The sequence below is a fragment of the Moschus berezovskii genome, chromosome 7, assembly GCF_049115385.1.
Source record: "Moschus berezovskii isolate FMDL1 chromosome 7, NW_MosBer_1.0, whole genome shotgun sequence".
Classification (NCBI taxonomy): Eukaryota; Metazoa; Chordata; class Mammalia; order Artiodactyla; family Moschidae; genus Moschus; species Moschus berezovskii.
Window position 1 is genome coordinate 83099318 of NC_142466.1, and position 20614 is coordinate 83119931.

A 20614-nucleotide genomic window follows, 5' to 3' on the forward strand; every position below is an offset into this window, starting at 1 on the left:
TGAAGATCTTTTTTGTACAGTTCTTCTGTGTATTCTTGCCACCTCTTAATATCTTCTGCTTTTGTTAGGTTCATACCATTTCTGTCCTTTATTGAGCCCATCTTTGCATGAAATGTTCCCTTGGTGTGTCTGATTTTCTTGAAGAGATCTCTAGTCTTTTCCCATTCTGTTGTTCTCCTTTATTTCTTTGCATTGATCGCTGAGGAAGGCTTTCTTATCTCTCCTTGCTATTCTTTGGATCTCTGCATTCAGATGCTTATATCTTTCCTTTTCTCCTTTGCTTTTTGCATCTCTTCTTTTCACAGCTATTTGTAAGGCCTCCTCAGACAGCCATTTTGCTTTTTTGCATTTCTTTTTCTTGGGGGCGGTCTTGATCCCTGTCTCCTGTAAAATGTCATGAACCTCTGTCCATAGTTCATCAGGTACTGTATCAGATCTAGTCCCTTAAATCTATTTCTCACTTCCACTGTATAATCATAAGGGATTTGATTTAGGTCATACCTGAATGGTCTAGTGGTTTCCCCTACTTTCTTCAATTTAAGTCTGAATTTGGCAATAAGGAGTTCATGATCTGAGCCACAGTCTGCTCCTGGTCTTGTTTTTAATGACTGTATAGAGCTTCTCCATCTTTTGCTGCAAAGAATATAATCAGTCTGATTTCTGTGTTGGCCCTCTGGTCATGTCCATGTGTAGAGTCTTCTCTCGTGTTGCTGGAAGAGGGTGTTTGCTATGACCAGTGCGTTCTCTTGGCAAAACTCTTATTAGTCTTTGCCCTGCTTCATTCTGTACTCCAAGGTCAAATTTGCCTGTTACTCCAGGTGTTTCTTAACTTCCTACTTTTGCATTCCAGTCCCCTGTAATGGAAAGGACATCTTGAGTATTTTCCCTTAATTCTGCTATTATAGATTTATAGTACATTTAGATTTAGTTGATTATTCAGTCTACTCCCCTTATTTTACCCATGAGAAAAGCTAAAGCCCCACAGTGTCTCTGAGACCTGAGAGAAAAGAAAGCTTTTTGTCATGAGTATAGGATAGCCTGGTATTGACATTTTAATGGCATTTACATGTGTGATTTTTTTTTTTTTTCTTTTCGGCCACACCACATGGCATATTGGTTCCTAGCTCCCTGATCAGGGATTGAGTCTCTGCCCTCAGCAGTGAAAACGAGAAGTCACAAACATTTGAGTCCCAACCACCGGACTGCCTAGGCCCCTGCGTTTGTGATTTTTGTCATATATCTGTTGTATGGATGTTAACTTTGTTTTCAGACTTGGAATTTGCTGGATCCCAAAGCCATCTTTTTCTGTAAGTTGGAGAATTTCCTGATTAATTTGTATCTTGGGAAACTCCTGATGATTATAGCTCATATTGTTGTGTGTGACTGAGTGATTAAATTGCTGCTGTGTATTATGAAGCTGTTTGTAGAGTGTAATTTCTTGTAGTAGTAATTTGATGATGGTACAAGAAAGAAAAGAAAGAAATTTAGGACATTGATATTAAATTACTCTTGGGCTTTTTCTTCCCCTTATGAAGCTGACTGGGCCTTGCTTACAAGTTTTCCTTCTCCTGGTCTCCTACCCTTACCTCCTTTCACTTACCCTCCTCACCTTTCCCTTTTTCCATTCCTTACTCTATCTCTTCTGCCTCTTGACCTCTAGCTCCTTCTCTCTCTGCAGTTCTCTCCTTGTTACCCGTTTCCCCATCTCTTTGTTCTTAGATGTCTTCAATTAGTGATTCAAAAATTTAAATTATAGGTTATCTTCCTGTAGCATTTGAACTGAAATGGCACTGAACTAGTAAAGTAGAACATTGCTTTTAATTCTTGGCCATATGAGGGCATTCTGCACTTTATTAGTGTAAAGTTTATGAATTAAAAGTGTGTTGTTGTTCTGCTTTCTACTTTTCCTTTAATAGAAGCATTTATATTTATTTTAGTGGAAATTTATGATTGCTGATGAATTTATTGTCTCCTGGGAACATTTATAATTTTACATTTGGGGCAAAATTAATTTTTTTAAGTTTTTTTTGTGTACATTTTTTACATAGTAAAAGTAATTCAGTTCAACTTGTAAAAGCAGTTTAAAATTTATTTCCCATCATATGCTTTTAGTGAATACTCTTCATGCCATCACAAACTATTTTTTTATTTCCAATTAATTAATCGTTTCCATGATTGAACATTTAGATTATGGGAAAATGTTACCAAAAAGTGCTTATGATTAAAATATAGGAAGTTTATGTGGAAGCTTCTATATACACACACATAGCACTTGATTTTGCTCAGCTGTTCCAGGAAAAGAAAGTTGATCCCAAGTAGCTATTAAACGCTTTTTTTTTTTTTTTAAGAAAAATTTTTGGTCACACTATACAGCCTGTGAGGTCTTAGTTCCCCAACCAGGAATCCAGCTGTGACCCCTGCATTAGAAACCCAGAGTCCCAACCAGTGGACTGCTGAAAAAGTCCCTAAAATACTTTTGATACTTCAGAGATTGACTGCATAGCAGACATTAGAAAAAAATTCAAGTGACCAAATATGGATGAATTTCTCATATTATTAAGGCTTGTGAAAAATATAATCGGAGTTGCACTCAGTGAGCTATTTTAATATTTAAAGAAGACCCCTAGATAATCTACATTTTATCACCTTTATTAAGGCATAATTTTAAAGCATTTTTAATTGTTTATTGTTTAATACTTTCTATTTGTTTATCTAGTAATAAAGGGGTATGGTGTTTTAATTTTCATTTATTATTCTTACTTTAAGAGAAATTTTGCTTTATTGTTGATAATATGTGTGCTTTAATGGGGGGGTATAGTTATTTGATTTGCATTTCTCTGACTGGTGAATAACGATGTGTTAAACATCTTCTCGTGTTTCTTCGGAGAAGGCAATGGTACCCCACTCCAGTACTCTTGCCTGGAAAATTCCATGGACGGAGGAGCCTAGTAGGCTGCAGTCCATGGGGTCGCTAAGAGTTGGACATGACTGAGCAACTTCACTTTCACTTTTCACTTTCATGCATTGGAGAAGGAAATGGCAACCCACTCTAGTGTTCTTGCCTGGAGAATCTCAGGGACGGGGGCGGGCCTGGTGGGCTGCGGTCTATGGGGTCGCACAGAGTCGGACATGACTGAAGCAACTTAGCAGCAGAGCAGCAGCAGCATGTGTTTCTTAGTCATTTGTATATCTTCCCTGGGAAATTGAATATACAGATTCTTTTGCTCACTTTCTAATTGGGTTGTTTGTTTCTGTTGTTGAAGTGTAGAGTTATCTATATATTCTGGATAAAAGTCCTTTATCAGATAGTTGATTTGCAGATCAAATTTGCAGATCATTTTCTCCCATTCTGTGCGTTGTCGTTGGTCGAACCTTTTTTAAAAAGTCATTAAAAATTCATTTAAAATTGGTGGAACTTCTTTAAGACATTGCTGACATTAGCTTATTCTCAAAATAATTTATTAAATCATCGCCTCAAAAAAAAAAATCAGCCTCTGCTAAGCCATTTACTGCTCAAAAACAGCTGCTTCTTCAAATAGCTGCTATCCCACAATATCAATAAATATTAGGAACAGACATGAAAACACTAATTTCCTGCACCTGTCTGTGAGTATCTAGACGCTTAGATTCTCCTGCTTTCAACAGAGATTTAGAAAAAATGCATTTCTGTTCTGTGTCTCTGTGGGAAGATTGAGGCTGCCAAGAATCTTGCTTCTGGGTTTAAAAGTCTCCCTGTATTGTTGTGGTTTATGTACATTATGATGATATTGAAGCCTGTAAGATTCTATGAAGTCTTTGGTTCATATAAAAAAAGTTAAATCATTTTCAGTATCGTTTGTTGGTTCTTTGAAAATTGATGCTCCGTATACTTTAAAATTTTAATTCTGTTAACTAGTAGAATGCAACCAGACTGCTTCATCCCAACATCATACTGGAAATTGAAACTATTAAAGTAGAGCTTTAAAGACACTATAAAATTAGTACTTGCTTGCCAAAAAGTGTTCAGAAACTATAGAGAAATTTTATGAATTATTCCCAGTGCTACCACTTACAGGCAGCCACTTTAAATATTTTTAATGTATTTCCTTCCAATGTTTTTCTCTTCACATGTTCTAAAATATAGCGTCTTTTAAAATCTGCATGTGCGTACTTTTTCCATAATACTTTTTATCCTTAATGGAGTTGAGTACAACCTTTATCTTCTACTCAGTGTTGTGGTTACGTCCACAGCAGTTAACTAACCAGTAACTTTTTATGAGTAATGGAAATGGCGTGGTAATTGTTTGCTGTTGACACTTAACACTACCGTTGAATGACACTTGCTGGCTAGTAATGTGGGGACACCTACACTACGTACCGTTTTGGGTCACTGAACTTCAGGACAATATATAGTATGACTTTCTAATCAGTGTAGGACAGAAAAGTTGGGATGTGAAATAAGCTATAGAACTGCTTCTGTGAGATGGCCTTGGCTAAGTTAGAATCAGGAATGGGTTATTGGAAGTGATTTGTTCTGTTTGTTTGGTAGCTGTTTTTTTTCCCCCACTGCTGCTGCTGCTAAGTCACTAAAGGGAGTTAATTTATTATCCTTCAGATTGTAAAAAACATTTTTTTTTTAAATTTTGGCTGTGCTCGGACTTCCTTGTGGCATGCAGGCTTTTCATTGTGTTATGTGTGGGCTTTCTCTAGTTGAGACAAGTGGGAGCTTCTCTCAGGTTGTGGCACATGGGCTTCTCTTGTTGCAGAGCACAGGCTCTAGAGCTCATGGGCTCAGTAGTTGTCCCATGGCATGTGGGATTTTAGTTCCTGAACCATGGGTCAGACCTGTGTCCCCAGAATCAGCAGGTGGATTCTTAATCACTGAACCACCAGCAAAGTCCCCATACTGTCTTAATTACTGTAATTTAATAGCAAGACTTAAAGTTAGGTGGTAAGTTCTCCAACTTTGTTCTTTTTCAAAATCGTTTTGGCTGTTTCCTTTGCCATTACATGTAAATTTTATTACTTAAAAAATTGATTATTAAAAAAGTATTTAGTTTTGGTTGTGCTGGGTCTTCGTTGCTGTGTACGGGCTTTCTCTAGTTGCAGCTAGTAGGCATTACTCTTCATTGCTAGTGCGTGGGCTTCTCATTGTATTGGCTTCTCTTGTTGCAGCTCACAGGCTCTAGGCGCATGGGCTTCCGTAGTTGTAGCATGTGGACTTCAGTAGTTGTCATCCATGGGGCCTAGTTGCTCCTTGGCATGTGGAATCTTCCCAGACCAGGGATCAAACCTGTGTCCCTGCATTGGCGGGCAGATTCTTATCCACTGTACCACCAGGGAAGTTATACATGTAAATTTTAAAATCAACTTGTCAGTTTCTTAAAGTCCTGTACAGATTTAATTATTCTGAAGATTTTTCACATAATAGATGTGATGTTCTTGGCTTCTTTAAAAAAAAACTTTAAGTGGAAAATATAGGCATACCTTGAAAATATTTTGGGTTTGGTTCCAGACCACTAAAGAAGACAAATATAAAAGTAAAGCAAGTCACACTTGTCCAGTGCATTGAGAAGTTATGTTTACCCTGTAACCTGTTAAGTGTGCAATAATAGCATCATTTAAGAAAATAATATGTATACCTCAGTTAAAAAATACTTTATTGCTAGAAAATGCCATAACAATTACAACATAAAAGGTCACTAATCACCATGACAAATGTAATGAAGAAGTTTGAAATAGTGTGAGAATTACCTAAATGTGACCAGATGTGAGGTGAACAAATACTTTTGAAAAAATGGCGCCTCACTCCTTAGAATTGCTCAATATAAGGTTGAGCATACCTTTAATTTGTGCAGTAAATTGAATTGGCAGTAGAATAGGATATGCGTGTAGATCATTTTGAGTATGATGCTTTTCATTGTTCTGTATGTAATGCAGGTTGGTAGAGAGCATACTATAAATTCATTATTCTTATGTCTTAAGTTAAAGGTGTAAACACTGCGTCAAGGGAAATAAACTTTAAATTGAAGAACTCAGGTTGTTTGTGCAAGAGAAGGACTTTGTACCTGCTTATGTAGGGGCAAAGTGCAAAGATAGTATTAAGCTAGATGTGTGGTTTTGTGGATTTTTGTCTTTTGGGTTTTGAATTTTTTGGGGGCAGCACTGCACACACAGCCTGTGGAATTACAGCTTGTGGGATCTCAGTTCCCTGACCAGAGATCAAACCCTGACCCCCACGGTGAAAGCATGGAGTCTTAACCACTGAATTGCCAGGAAGGTTCCCCTTTTTGGAATTTTTTACAAAATTAAAACAGTACAAGGTGGTCCAGATGCTAAGATTCGGTACTCCCAGTGTGTGCAGGGGGCCCGGGTTCAATCTCTGATCAGGGAACTCATCCCACATGCCATAACTAAGAGTTCACATGCCACAATGAACATCCTGCGTGCCACAACTAAGGCCAGCGCAGCCAAACAGATAGGGAAGATTGTACGTCATTGACTGCCTAATTCAGAAGTGTCAGTCTTAACAGTTACAGTTCATTGTCAATAAAAGGTCTGTGTTTACATAACTGAATTAAATGGGATGGTTTAAAAATCTTGAGAAAACTGCCAAGTATTGACATTTGTAGTTTATATCAGGAAGATAAGTGTTTAGTAAGGTTTTTTTTTTCTGGACAGTTTGCATATAAATTGGTTAGTGGCCAGTTTGCTGTTCTAATATTTTGTTTGTTTTCAGAACATGTAGATTACAGGATTGTTTTAGTATAGAAAAGTGGTTTCTCCTCCTTTCTGCTTTCTTTTTTAAGACTTTGGGATTGAGAAGTTTGAGGTTGTATCAGTCCTGGAACCCTTTAGTCTTCTGGGGTTTTTTCATATCTAAATTTTCTTATGATGGTTTGTTTACATCCCCTTGAGGCGTAATGTGGCTAAGACATATTTCTTTGTTTTTCAGGTTCTAAATGGCTTCTAAGAAGTTGGGTGCAGATTTTCATGGTAAGTGGACTGTTAGATATTATGGTTTAAGTTTTGATCTGATCAGAGAATTTGAAATCACATTAGTAAATGTCCCTTTTTGTTTATTTAAATGAGCCGATTGAGAAAAATAAAGTTGTACAACAGTGTAGCATATATGCATTCCATAGAACTTCACATATAACTTTAATATTGAAGCATTTCTTCAAATAGATAGTTAAATTTTGAGTGTCATTGTGTTTATTATACTCGAAACTAATGGATTTGGAGAGGGAGCCTATCTGTTTTTGTTGTTCTTCAGCAGTATTTTGAAGTAGTTACCATGCCCTTTCTTATTCGCTGGTCCATCTCTTCTCCATCAGGTGTGAACAATTCTAAGCCTTTAATTAATGTTTTATAATGTTTTGATTTAGGTATTTTCCCCCCATAAAAAGAAGTAATTTACAACAAATGAGACATGATTAGCAGGTCAATATATTACAGAAGTATTGGTAGTTGTAATGACAGTTTTGGGCTTCTGTGGTGGCTCAGCAGTAACGTATCCTCCTGCTAATGCAGGAGACACAGGTTTGATCCCTGGGTCCGGATCCCCTGGAGAAGGAAATGGCGACCCACTCCAGTATTCTTGCCTGGGAAATTACATGGCCAGAGAGCCTGGCAGGCTACAGTCCATGCGGTGGCAGAGTTGGACACAACTTAGCAACTATCCAACAGGAATTACAATTTTGCATTTAAAAGCTAATAGTTTATCATCTTTTTCTGAGATACAGCCTTCCAAAATGAATACATTAATAAACTTTGTTATCTGCATTTGATAGGAATGGAAGTACCTAGGAAGTTAAAATTAAACCATCTTTTTATACAGTAAAAAATAAGAAACACCAGAAATATCCAGATAGCACAATTATTTTAAAAGGGGTTTTAAAACTAATCTTCCATTTTAAAAATTGTCATTGTAAAAGTGACTTGTTAGACTGAATGGCAACATGTATCACTACGCTCTTCTAATTTACAAAATATCACTAGCTGAGTCAGAGCAGTGCAGCAGTTACTATGGTTTTTAACTTGTTTATATATTTTATGCAACGGCTTTAATATTTTGAACCACCACTGTGCATGTGCTTACATTCATTGCTTGCATGTTTTGTTAAATCTTTTTGGAACAGTCATTCAAACTCTGGAATTTGTATTCTGTGTAATGGGTCAGGCATCATATCTTCTAGGTAAGCTAACTCTGTTAAGGATTATTACAGGGCTTTTTCAAAGTATTCACATGATATAGAGAGGCAAATCTTAGTTGCCTCTGGGTCACTTTTTTAAGGGAAAAGAGGACAGAGCCAAGGAGAGAGGGAAGACCTAGGAGAGAAAAGAACAAGGAAACTCCGTTTTCATTGGAGTGAAAATAAATTGGACCTTAGTTTATTAAGTATTCCAGCTAAGCAGTCTAGAGAGATTATAATTCTGAACAGTGAAGATTAATTTTTAAGGACTTCCTCTTTCTCTTTACATTCCTAACCAAAATATTATTGTTTAAAGGAGACATTCTGAGTAAAATTTGAGATTTTCTCTCTTTGGCTTCTGCTTTAATTTGCTGAACTCCTACTTGAATTTTGGTGGCTTTAGTTCAGTTTTTAAATAAAGAATCTTATTTTTAGGTATCATTAGTTTAAGGAATAGAAATTAAAGGGAATGAGTGGAGAATGTTTAATAGGCAATATTGTAGGCATCTGAATGCAGGAAATCAAATTCCATCTGGCCTTACAAGGCTGAAATTAGAAACCCAGGAAACGAAGTCTACAACTCTGTCCATCTCTCGTGCTCTTCTCTGTGGACGTGCTCCATTTTTATTCTGTTTATAGACTTGCTTTCTTGACCTACTTGCGTAGAGGGCACAGGGCCAAAAATGGCCTCCCTAGTTATGTTTGCATCTTGATACTTGATTTTTGAACTTAAGTGGCTGGCATCATATAGCTAAAGTTTTTGTATCTCCTGGTCAGGCAAGTATCTGATTTGACACCATTTAGTTTATGAGCCTCTGGGTTGGTACCCCCTAAGGTAGGTATTATCTGATTGGGGATTAGATAATGTGTGTGTGTGTGTGTGTGTGTGTAATTCTAGGTCATTTGGAGTGTGCACAAGGAGGTAACAGCTGGTCTCATGACTGGATATGAAAATACTTTTTAAAAAATTTAAATATTTGGGCTGACTGTATCTATGCTGTCTTATAACTAGTATTTTATTTTTCTTCAAGTTCATTCTTTACAGTTGAGATTGAACTTCTTTCACTGTCATCAATAACCATATACACCTAAATAGAATAAGAGATATAGTAACTTTTCAAAGACCTTTAAAAATATTTTTCTTATTATGTTAATTGCAAACCTTTGGCCCAGTTTAGAGCTGGCCTTTCTGAATGTCAGTCTTTAGTTTTTAATTAATTTTCCACTTGTTTTATCTGAGAAAAAGTTGTTTTCCAAAAGTGAATTTTGAAGGATTTCTAAAAAACTGTTTCAACAAACAACTTTTTAGTATTTGGAAAAATGCCTTGAGATTCTAATTTGAGGAAAAAATGTCTTTGTAATTGGGCTTAGTAAAATTAAACTTCCTCCTTTGAAAGGTCAAGCTGTCATATTTATGACCGTTTTTAGCTAACTTTTGGAAATGTTTATTTTGCTCTTTGTGTAATTTTTACTAAGATATTGAATTACTTTTTCTGCTAAATGATAGAAAAAAAATGTATATATTTATTTTTTGGCCACACTGTTGTGTGTGGGATCTTACTTCCCTAACCAAGGGAACCCGTGCCCCTGCAGTGGAAGCTCAGTCTTAACTGCTGAATTGCCAGGGAAGTCCATAGATTGTTTTAAAAGTTGATGTGTTACTGATTTTTTTTCAAGTAACAGTGTAATACAGAGAAATCATCCATCCTATAATCATTTTCTTCTGTACATAATATGATGTCCATCTCCCCTCTTTTAAGATTTTAGCTTTTGTTTGCAACATTTTGATTATGAGGTGCCCTGATATGATTTTCTATGTATTTACCCTGCTTGAGTTAGCGAAACTTCTTGGATCTAGGGATTGATGTCTTTTACTACTTTTGAAAATTTGCAGCGATTATCTCCTCTCTCATTTCTTTTGCTGCATATATCTCTCTCCGCCTTTTGAGACTAATCACATGCACATTAGGCTGTTTGATATTGTCCTGGAGATCTCTTAAGACTCTATTCCGGTTTTTTTTTTCTCTTTGTGTTTTAATTGTTTTCATTTCTTTTGACCTAATTTCAAATTCTTTAATTCTTTCCTCTTCTGAGTACTTTCTTCTGATTAGCATAGCCCGGCTTATGAACTATCAAAAATTTTATTCTCTCATACTGAATTTTTAGTGTTTCCATTTGTCTCTCTTTATTTCCATTTCTCTGTTGAAATTCACCATCTGCTCACACATGGTCACCTATTCCATTAGATCCTTTAACACATGATTACAGTTTTAAAGTTCTCTGAGAATTCCAATACCTTGCATTTGGGTTCTTCTTTTGATGGTGGATCACTTTTTCTTGCTTTTTTTTGTGTCTTATTTTTGATTTAACACCAGACCCTACATATTAAAAAGCTGATTTTGTAGGTTATCTTGCTTTTGTTAGGGTATGAATAACATTTTCTTTTGACTTCTTATCTTGTAGTGATACTTACAGAATTGTATATGTGTATGTGTATATGTGACTTCACTTTCACTTTTCACTTTCCACTTTCACACATTGGAGAAGGAAATGGCAACCCACTCCAGTGTTCTTGCCTGGAGAATCCCAGGGACAGGGGAGCCTGGTGGGCTTCCGTCTGTGGGGTCACACAGAGTCGGACACGACTGAAGTGACTTAGCAGCAGCAGCAGCAGCAGCAGCAGCATGTGTATATGTGTGTGTGTGTTTGTCTCTCCATTTATCTATAGATCTAATTTTGCAACTGTTAATCTGATTTACAGCTTTAAGGTAATGATAGTTAATGGAATTGCCATTTTCACCTAGTTTTAAATTTGATCTAGTCTTTCGAAAACCTCAATTTGAACGCACAGTAAAATCTGCATTAAGCGTAATCCGTTTGCTACCCTCTATTAGGAATTTCTATCCCCATGTAGAATTACATTTTTTTTTTTTCCCAGAAAATCAGGCAGGTTACAAGATCATAAATGTATCAGCAACTTAGGAAACAGAATGAAACCTTCTTAGAATTTATCCTGAGTCATTTACACATTTACCCTGTTTCCTTCTACCATGGCATAATGGCAAGCAGTGTGCAGAAACTGACCTCAAGGAACAACCCTTCCATCAGAGATGTACTTTGTTTTTTTAAATGAAAATGAGGGTAATGGTCTCAGATGTTTTAGAAGGATCTTCAGTAATAAAGACTGAAACTAAAAGGTACTTGGGTTGAGCCAGAAAATTGTTAGCCACAGTGCTTAATTCTCTTGGCCACGTGGTTGAGGTTTTATTGAATCTATTTAATAATAAAATGTATTGAGATACAAGAGAAATTGATGTTTTTAAATAGATATTCTGATATATTGGCTAAAAATGAATAGTTCCTAAGGTATAGTTGGTTATATTTGTAAAAATATTCTTTGTAATCCTCAAAGCAGCCTCATTCAGTTGTACTAATCTCTGTCCATTATTCAAAAAGTTGCTTTTTGTTGCTCTGTCTTAAAGCTCTAACCCCTCCTCCCAATAATCCTGAAACTTGTTTATTCATTCCCTGTTACCAAAGCCTGGGGTTGTGGGGGCAGAAGGTTAGAGAATGTGCTAAATCACTCGGGCATTGGCTTTGTTAGTGAAATGAAACTGCTTTTTAAACCAGTTACCTGTAATCGGTGCTAATAAAGGGAAATCGCAGTTGTTTCAAGGTGTTCTACTTCATCTGGTCTGTCCTTAAGCCAAGACCTACTTCCGTTTATAGAATAGAAGTTGTCTGTGTGCATATACAGCACTGTCATAGTTTTCTAACTGGAAGGTGTGCTGAACTCCTTTCTCTAAAGATATTATCATTTGGCTCACATATCTTAAGTACTTTTTAAAATAGTTTTCCCCCCTCACCTCCCCATTACCAAACTCTAAAAGAACTATTCATTTAAGAAAATTTTGTTAGTATTAACGTGGATAGGTTTTCTATATTTGTGTATCATGTGTGCACGTAAGTCTTATTATACATAGGATTTTTAAAATATGTATGTGTCATATAATTAACCTGCTTTGTGTACTTAAAATTTTCTTAAACAGAAGACTTAATTTTGTGATTATTAACTTGACTATAAGTCTTTCCAGTGCTTCTTAGAAAATACCAGTTCCAGCTTTGTTTCCAGTTAATCAGGGCACTAGCTGAAGGTAGTGGAGAAAGCAATGGCAAGCCACTCCAGTACTCTTGCCTGGAAAATCCCATGGATGGAGGAGCCTGGTAGGCTGCAGTCCGTGGGGTCGCTCAGGATCGGACACGACTGAGCGACTTCACTTTCACTTTTCACTTTCACATATTGGAGAAGGAAATGGCAACCCACTCCAGTGTTCTTGCCTGGGGAATCCCAGGGACGGGGGGGCCTGGTGGGCTTCCATCTATGGGGTCACACAGAGTCGGACACGACTGAAGTGACTTAGCAGCAGCAGCAGCACCTTTTAGACTCTTTAAGTAACTTTTGAGCACCTGTTTTCATGGAAAACAGGTAAAACTTCTCTACAAATAAAAAGGGCCTTGCTTTTGATCTCTATACTGTAAAGCATTTTAAGTGGCAGAAGGTTTTAGTGTTGTAACCAGGGTTTTGTTGGCAAGCTGTGATGGTACCTGATACTTTGGTCTTTTTGGTACCTCTGGTACATTCTTGTGACTTTCTGCAGAACCTTACAAATATGCTTACCTTGCGTGAATATCTGTTAAAACCTTTTCATCACTAGCTTTGCCATTTTAGGTAAATCATTTTGCGTTTTTAATAAATACTAAGAGAAGTTTAAGACCATGTGGTCTTTCAGTTTGATCTGCTCAATTTGATCAAAGTGTTGATCAAAGTCTTTGGTGGGGGGCGGGCAGGGAGTAAAAGGAAACAAACTGTTAGCAATACAGAGTGGTAAGACCTGTTCTGAAATTGAGAAGGAAGTTTTTCTTAAGCTCATTCTTAAAGAACAAGACATAATTAATCAAGTAAATAAGGGTGGGAATGTGACAGGCATTGGCATCTGAGAAAACACTTATACAAATACGACCAATATGAAAGCTTTCCAAGAATGTTAACAATTATGGTTGTGCCTCAGAAAAATTATTAAATTGAACACAGTTATGGATTTAATTTACTATTTGAGTGAGAGACAGTTAAGATGTTTTAATTCTAGCTGGGAAAGAGGTAGAACCTCTCCCCCAAGGGTAGGAACAGGAGTCTTCTTTCTGTTGGAGGTTTCAGGAGTATCAGAGCAGTGTCTAATGCTCTTGGGAAATGGGGATGATGACAAGATTACAAATATATCTTGACCTTGATAAGTCTTGAAATCTGTGGAGTTTTTATTAAGAGAAGCCTCTTCATGGAAGATGTATAATTGTCTTATTCTGTTCATGAGAATACTCAAGGAGATATACATGTGTGAGACCCAGAAAGCCTCATTCTACTAGCTGCTAATATTCAAAAAGCAAAATTTATTTTATCAACTGTATTTCATTGTCCCTGATACTGCCAGCGTGTTAGCCCCACACCTGATTCGGAAAAGAAAAGATGGTCTGACTTGCAGTGTATACCTCGTAAGATTCATAGACAAGAACGACTTCATTTTGTCTGATCCTGTCAGTTGATTATAATGTCCCATCTTTCTGTATTACTCATCTGTGATGAACAGAGAACATTTAAGGAGTTAAAAGCAGTTCAGTTGTGTATGGTTTGTATCTCCTGATAATCCTAGTCTGATTCCTCTGGTCTTATCTGGTTTTCCTTCCACATCTCTAAAATAACACTTTAAAAAATTTTTTTAGAGTAGTTCTTTGTATTAATTAAAAAATGATCCTTACTGGAGTAGAGAAATCCTAACCAAAGAGGTTCTTTTGTGGCGATTCTATCAAGATTATTTCATCAATTCAGCAGTATTTAATAAGTGCCTTATATGTGCTGGCAGTACTGTAGGTTTTGAGACTACATCAGTAAATAAAACTTAAATACTTGCAAGTTACTTGTATTCCACTGGGCAAGACAGACAATAAATACAATTAAAATGAAAATTACAAAATACGTTAGAAGGTAATAAGTCCAATGGAGAAACATAGATAGTAATGTGAGATTGCTGTGGTTAGGGTGTGGAGTAATTTTTAAAAGGGTGGTCAGGGTAAGCCTCACTTAGAACTAAGTGACATTTGAGCAAAGACTTGAAGGAGGTGAAGGAGTAAGCCATGTGACTATCTGAGGGAAGAGCATTCCAGATAGAGGTTGCAGCCAGTGCAGATTTTTTGAGATAATTTTGACCACGTCATGGTTGAGGAATAGAGAATCACTGTGACCTAATGCAATAAGCCAGGAGTTGAGGGCAAGAGAGGAAATGGGCGTTTGGGGACGCCTTTTAGGTTGCTATGAGTATTTTGGCCTTTGTACCAAGTATTCTTGTGTGCTAAGTCGCTTTAATCCTGTCCTGCTCTTTGCGACCCTATGGACTATAGCCCGTCAGGCTCCTCTGTCCATCCATGTCGATTCTCCAGGCAAGAAAATAAGTAGGTTGCCTTTCCCTCCTCCAGGGGATCTTCCCAACCAAAGTAACCTCAAGTGGGAGTTCTTCCGTAGAGATCTAGGATCAGGAGAAGGTAAGCAGTCAGAGAAGGAACTCTGTAACTTTTAGTCTTAGGATTGCGTAAATTAATGCTGTATCCTAGACATAAGATTATACAAAAACAAATAATAAGTTCTTTGCTGATATTTTCTACTTTATTTTTGATTGTAGGGACTTTCAGTTACCTTGATGATGTCCCATTTAAGATAGGAGACAAATTCAAAACACCAGCTAAAGTTGGTCTTCCTATTGGCTTCTCCTTGCCTGATTGTTTGCAGGTTGTCAGAGAAGTACAGGTAAGTGGTAATTTTTAGTTAAAGTTTAGTACATTTAAAATTTTAAGGAGTAAGAATTTGATATATAGTGCAATAGAAAAAAAAATCTTCTCTTATTTATGTTTCTGATAGCTCCTGTTATTGCTTGGCTCACACTGTCTCTCTCACACATAGGCATGCACATATGCACAACCCCCCCAACACCTTTGTATATGTTTATATATCTTTTACAGATCTTGTATAATCTGTTAGGTTGTATGTTCCTGGGGTTCTGTACCTTGCCCAAAACAAATTCCTATTGCTCATCTGACTTTCTCCTCTTTCCTTCTATAAATGTGCTCATTACCTTCTTGGTCACTCAAGTTACATAATATTTTCTCTCTGCTATGTCTTCCCTTTGCCATTCAGTTTATCCTTACCTTAGTTTTTCACCTGGGCTATTTCAGTAGTCTCTTTAATGGGCTCCTCTGCTTACAGAGTAGCTTACAGAATTTTCCTTCTATTTTTCATATTGTTTCTAGAATAATATTCCTGAATATAAAAACTTACAATGATTCACCAACCTTTACTGAATCAAGTCTAGACATAAGATAATGGTCGAGTACCTTAGCTTATCATCTCCTCCATTTCCCCTCCAAACCAGGATACTAGCGGTTTGTCGAATGTACTACATGTACTACTTGTCTGTATCATGCTTTTCTCATGAGTGGTTATATCCGCTTGAAATAGTCTCCTCTTTCTCACCATACTGAAAGTGGTCTGCCTGTTAAAAATCTGTTTATTCTTCTAGACTGTGCTTAAATGCCATTCCCTCAATAGCTTCTTTTTCAGTCCTTGCATCTTTAAAACTCACTTATATGTAAGTGTATAAAATTACATCTTGAAAGCAGGAAATGCCCCCATGCTCTGTGACTTCCTACACTTATTTAATGCCTGCTTTTGAGGGACACTCTGCTGTGGCTGAGGATAGAGACAAATGCCTTACACTGTCCTCAAGGAGCTTATAGTTTAGAGAAGAAGTTACATGGAAAAACAGAAGGGTACACTGCTCACCCAAATACTTAGTTCTGTGACTTTAGATTTTTAAAATACAACTTCTTGGCAAAGATGGGGAATTTACTAAAGCATTACCATGTTACTCTAAAGTGTATTCTTTGGGAGGAAAAAAAAGATTTGGGAATTCCCTGGCAATCCAGTGGTTAGGCTTATTCTGTGCTTTCACTGCTGAGCACCTCAGTTCGATCCCTGGTTGGGGAACTTAAGATCCTACAAGTGGCATGGCACAGCCAAAAAGTAATAATAAAAACTTTGGTTTTTTTTCTAGTCTTTGTAGGGAATAATCATAGTGGGAGAACTTGTTACATGTTTAAATAATAGCTTTATTGATAAATAATTCACATACCACAAAATTTTCCCTTTTAAGGTATGCAAATAAGTGGAGTCTTTATTATTATATTTGGAATTGTATAACCATTACCACCATCTAATTCTAGGACATTTTTATCACCCCGAAAAGAAATCCATTGTACATTAGTAGTCACTCCCTATTTTCCCCTCCCATCAAACCCTGGCAACCACTAAATCTACTTTCTGTCTTCATGAATTTGTCTATTCTGGAATATCATATAAATGGAATAATACAATATTTAGTCTTTTATATATGACAGTATATAAATACATATGTGATAGGTTTATTTTATGTAACATGATGTTTTCAAGTTTTACATTGATTTTTATAGCTGAATAATTCCATTGTGTTGATATACCACAGTTTGTTTATCCATTCATCAGGTGATAGACTCTTTTTCGGTCGTACTGAGCGGCATGTGGAATCTTAGTTCCCTGACCAGGCACTGAACCTGTTCCCCCTGCAATGGAAGCTAGGAATCTTAACCATTGGACCTCCAGGGAAGTTCACTGTGGATAGACATTTTTGATGGTTTCCAGTTTTTTGGCTTTTAGGAACAATACTGCTGTGAATGTTTGTATACAGGTTTTTGTGCAGACATATACTTTCAGTTTTCTTGGGTATGTACATAGGAGTGGAATTGCTGGATCATATATTAACTGTGTTTTACCTTTTGAGGAATTGCCAGACTGTTTTCCAAAGTGGCCATACCAGTTTATAATCTTGCCTGCACTGCATGAAGTTTACAGTTTCTGCATATCCTTGCCAACTTACCATCTGTCTTTTTGGTTATATACATCCTTATGGGTGTGCAGTGGTTTCATGGTTGTTGTTTTTTTTTTTTTTCTTTTCTTTTTGGCCTCATGGTATGGCATGTGTGCCTAGTTTCCTGACCAGGGATCAAACGTACATCCCCTGCAGTGGAAGCAGTGCGTCTTAACCGCCGGACTGCTAGGGGAGTCTCTCTTTTATGGTGGTTTTGATGTACATTTCCCTAGCTTCAGGTAATGTTGAATATCTTACATGTTTTTGTATACTGAATTGATCCTCCTTTTGTATGGAGAATTTATTGGGCCAGAAGAGATGGCAATTTCCCATATGAAGTTTTACCTTGTTCTGTTTGCCTGGTGGCTTTTTTATTGGCAACAACAAATATTCAGTAAATAGTACCCTGTGTGCAGAACATTATTAGCAATATGATTTAAATAACACCTGCATTTTATTTCAGTAGTTCTCATATTATTCACTGCCTCATTGAATCATTCAGAAAATTTGTTTAGAATCCCACATTTGTTGCCATTATAGGCTTTGCTGGGAATTTTCTGTTTGATCCGCGTGAAACCCTAATGAGTGCCTGGTTCTCTGCCTGCCATACTCACAGTGCCCACTAATGACAGAAGAGGAGATCAAGGCTCCAAGCTCCATTCCTGTGTGGGCTAGCTGATGTGTTTTTGTTCTCTAAGTGCAGATAGCTCACTTAAACTTTGACTGCTTCAGGTCTCCAGGAGGAGGTTAGGCTGTGGTGTTACTGCTGTTCCATCTCTATCCAGAAAGGAATCAGACCTAAAGCCCTAAACAGATAGCTTGAAGCTTCGTGTGACTTTTTCATATTTGCCCTTGGGTTTCAGATTAAAAGTCATCAAAGCGAGTCAGTAAATCATATGGAGGCCTTGCACCCAGGCCCAGAAAGTTTTCATTGAAAATGAAACAGTAGTGGTGACCACAGTAGTGGAGGGTGGCCCTTGGTGTCACAGCTTAGAGCAGACTCTGGTTCACTGATTCATGGGCTGGAATGGCCATGTAATAGCAATTTTAATTTATAAATTTAATTTATAACAAGATTGTTATAAGCATTAAATAAAATAGTGCATTTATAATGCTTACTCTGATTCCTAGTACTCCATAAATATTAGATGCTGTTATTATTATGCACTCAAAAATCACATTCTGTTTCACTGTGATAATTCTCCTAATTTTTTCTGTTTTTTTGGTTTTTTTTTACTATGTTCCAAGTCTTCTACGTTACTTTGGTAACTTTAAAAAAAAACTCAAGGTTTTATTACAGAGGGAAGAAATTTCCAGTTACTTTCGGGAGTAAAACTTCAGAGACCTGTGTTTACAGTCAGTGGGAAGTTGGTCACGCCTGATTTTGGTGGGGGAAACCAGTTGCAAAATTGGATTTCCTCCCTAGTTAGAACAGCAACCTTTGGTCAGTGCTGTTTTCTCACTCTTCTGTTATAGGTAGAAAGGAAGCCCTGTGAAACCCTAAGTGTTTTTCTGAGGCCCAGTAACTGACTCAGGAGTGTGTAAATGAACTTCTGGATTTGTGCATTTCCAGGCTTCTGTTGTGTTGTTTGCAGCTGAAAGGTTTAGGATGAAACCTGCTTTCTTCTGCTGTGTTTTTTCTGAGACTCTTGTCACGGTAGGCCCCTTTCCTCTCCCTTTCCCCTCTTTTCTCTTATTGTGTCTCCAGACACACTGTTTAGCTTTGATGCCTTAGGGTGAACACAGAGGTTTTTACTCCTGTTCTAGGTGAATTTTGTTTAATATAGTAGATAATTTTTTCCAAGTATACAAATGAAATTTTTATAAATTGATCTATACTTGAAGCTGCAAGTAGAAACAGTGACGATTTTATTTTCTTGGGCTCCAAAATCATGGCGGATAGTGACTGCAGCCTGAAATTAAAAAAGACACTCCTTAGAAGAAAAGCTATGACCCACCTAGACTGCATATGAAAAAGCAGAGACATCATTTCGCTGACAAGGTCTATATAGTCAAAGCTATGGTTTTTCCAAGTCAGGTATGGATGTGAGAGTTGGACCATAAAGAAGGCTGAGTGCTGAAGAATTGATGCTTTCGAATTGTAGCACTGAAACTCTTGAGAGTACCCTGGACAGCAGGGAGATCAAACCACTCAATCCTAAAGGAAATCCACCCTGAATATTCATTGGAAGAACTGATGGCTGAAGCTGAAGTACCAGTACTTTGGCCACCTGCTGCAAAGGGTTGACTCTTTGGAAAAGACCCTCATCCTGGGAGAGAAAGATTGAAGGCAGGAGGAGAAGAGGGTGACAGAGAAGGAGATGGTTTGATGGTGTCACCGACTCAACAAACATGAATTTGACCAAATTCTGGGAGATAGTGAAGGACAGGGAAACCTGGTGTACTGTAGTCCATGGGGTTGCAAAGAGTCAGACACGACTTAGTGACTGAACAGTGCTTAAAGCTAGTAAGGAACCTTGAAGTGAATTTTTGTGCAGTTTATACTGTAAAATATTTTTTTTAGAAAATTGAAGTAACATTGATTTATAACATTGTGGAATTTTCATGTAAACAGCATTATGTTCTGACTTGGGTATACACTGCAGCACCCTTACCACCAGAATTTAGTTTCCATCTCTCACTACACTGTTGACTTCTTTACTCAATTTTTGTCCCTCGGCTCATAACTAATCTCTTTTCTCTCTGTGTTCTTGTTTTGTTTTGTATGCTTGTGTGTGTATACATGTGGAATCATGCAGTATTTGTCTTTCACCTTCTGACTTATTTCACTTAGTACAATGCCATCAAGGTCTGTCCATGTTTTTGCAAATGACTAAATTTCATCTTTCTTTTTTAATTTTATGTTGTGTGTATGTGTATTGCACATGCATATGTACATACATAAACACACACCCCTCCCCCACATTTTCTTTATCCATTCATCCATTGATGGGCATGTAGATTGTATCTGTATCTTGGTGTTGTGAATAGTGATGAACACAGGAGTGCCTGTATCTCTTTGAATTGGTCTTTGTGTCTTCTTTGGATAAATACCCCAAAGTGGAATTGCTGGATTATATGGTAATTCTTTTGAGAAGTTTCCATACTGTTTTCCACAGTGGCTGTGCCAGTTTACACTCCCACCAACAATATGTATGAAGGTTCCCTTTTCTCCACATTCTCGCCAACACTTGTTATTTCTTGCCTTTTTGATAGTAGACATTTTAATGGGCGTGAGGTGATGCCTTATTGTGGTTTTGATTTGCATTTCCCTAATAATTAGTGATGTTGAACATCTTTTCATGTGCTTCTGACCATCTGTATGGCTTCTTTGAAAGATTCTACTCAGATCCTCTGGCCATATTTTTATGAGATGGTTTGTTTTTGTTGTTTGGACTGTAAAAATCTTAATTTGAATATGTCTAGATTTCTTAA

At 37.1% G+C, this 20614-nt stretch overlaps 1 protein-coding gene across 5 annotated transcripts in view; it reads left to right on the top strand.

Moving 5' to 3' along the window:
• Positions 1-20614, top strand: part of UBAP1 (ubiquitin associated protein 1) — a 68138-nt gene that overhangs the window by 36062 nt on the left and 11462 nt on the right. For all 5 annotated transcript variants that reach the window (XM_055427312.2, XM_055427314.2, XM_055427311.2 and 2 more), the window contains 2 exons: positions 6935-6975; positions 14903-15027. In XM_055427312.2, the coding sequence (XP_055283287.1) occupies positions 6942-6975; positions 14903-15027 (159 nt within the window). In that variant the 5' untranslated portion in view covers positions 6935-6941. The remainder of the gene's footprint in view (positions 1-6934; positions 6976-14902; positions 15028-20614) is intronic.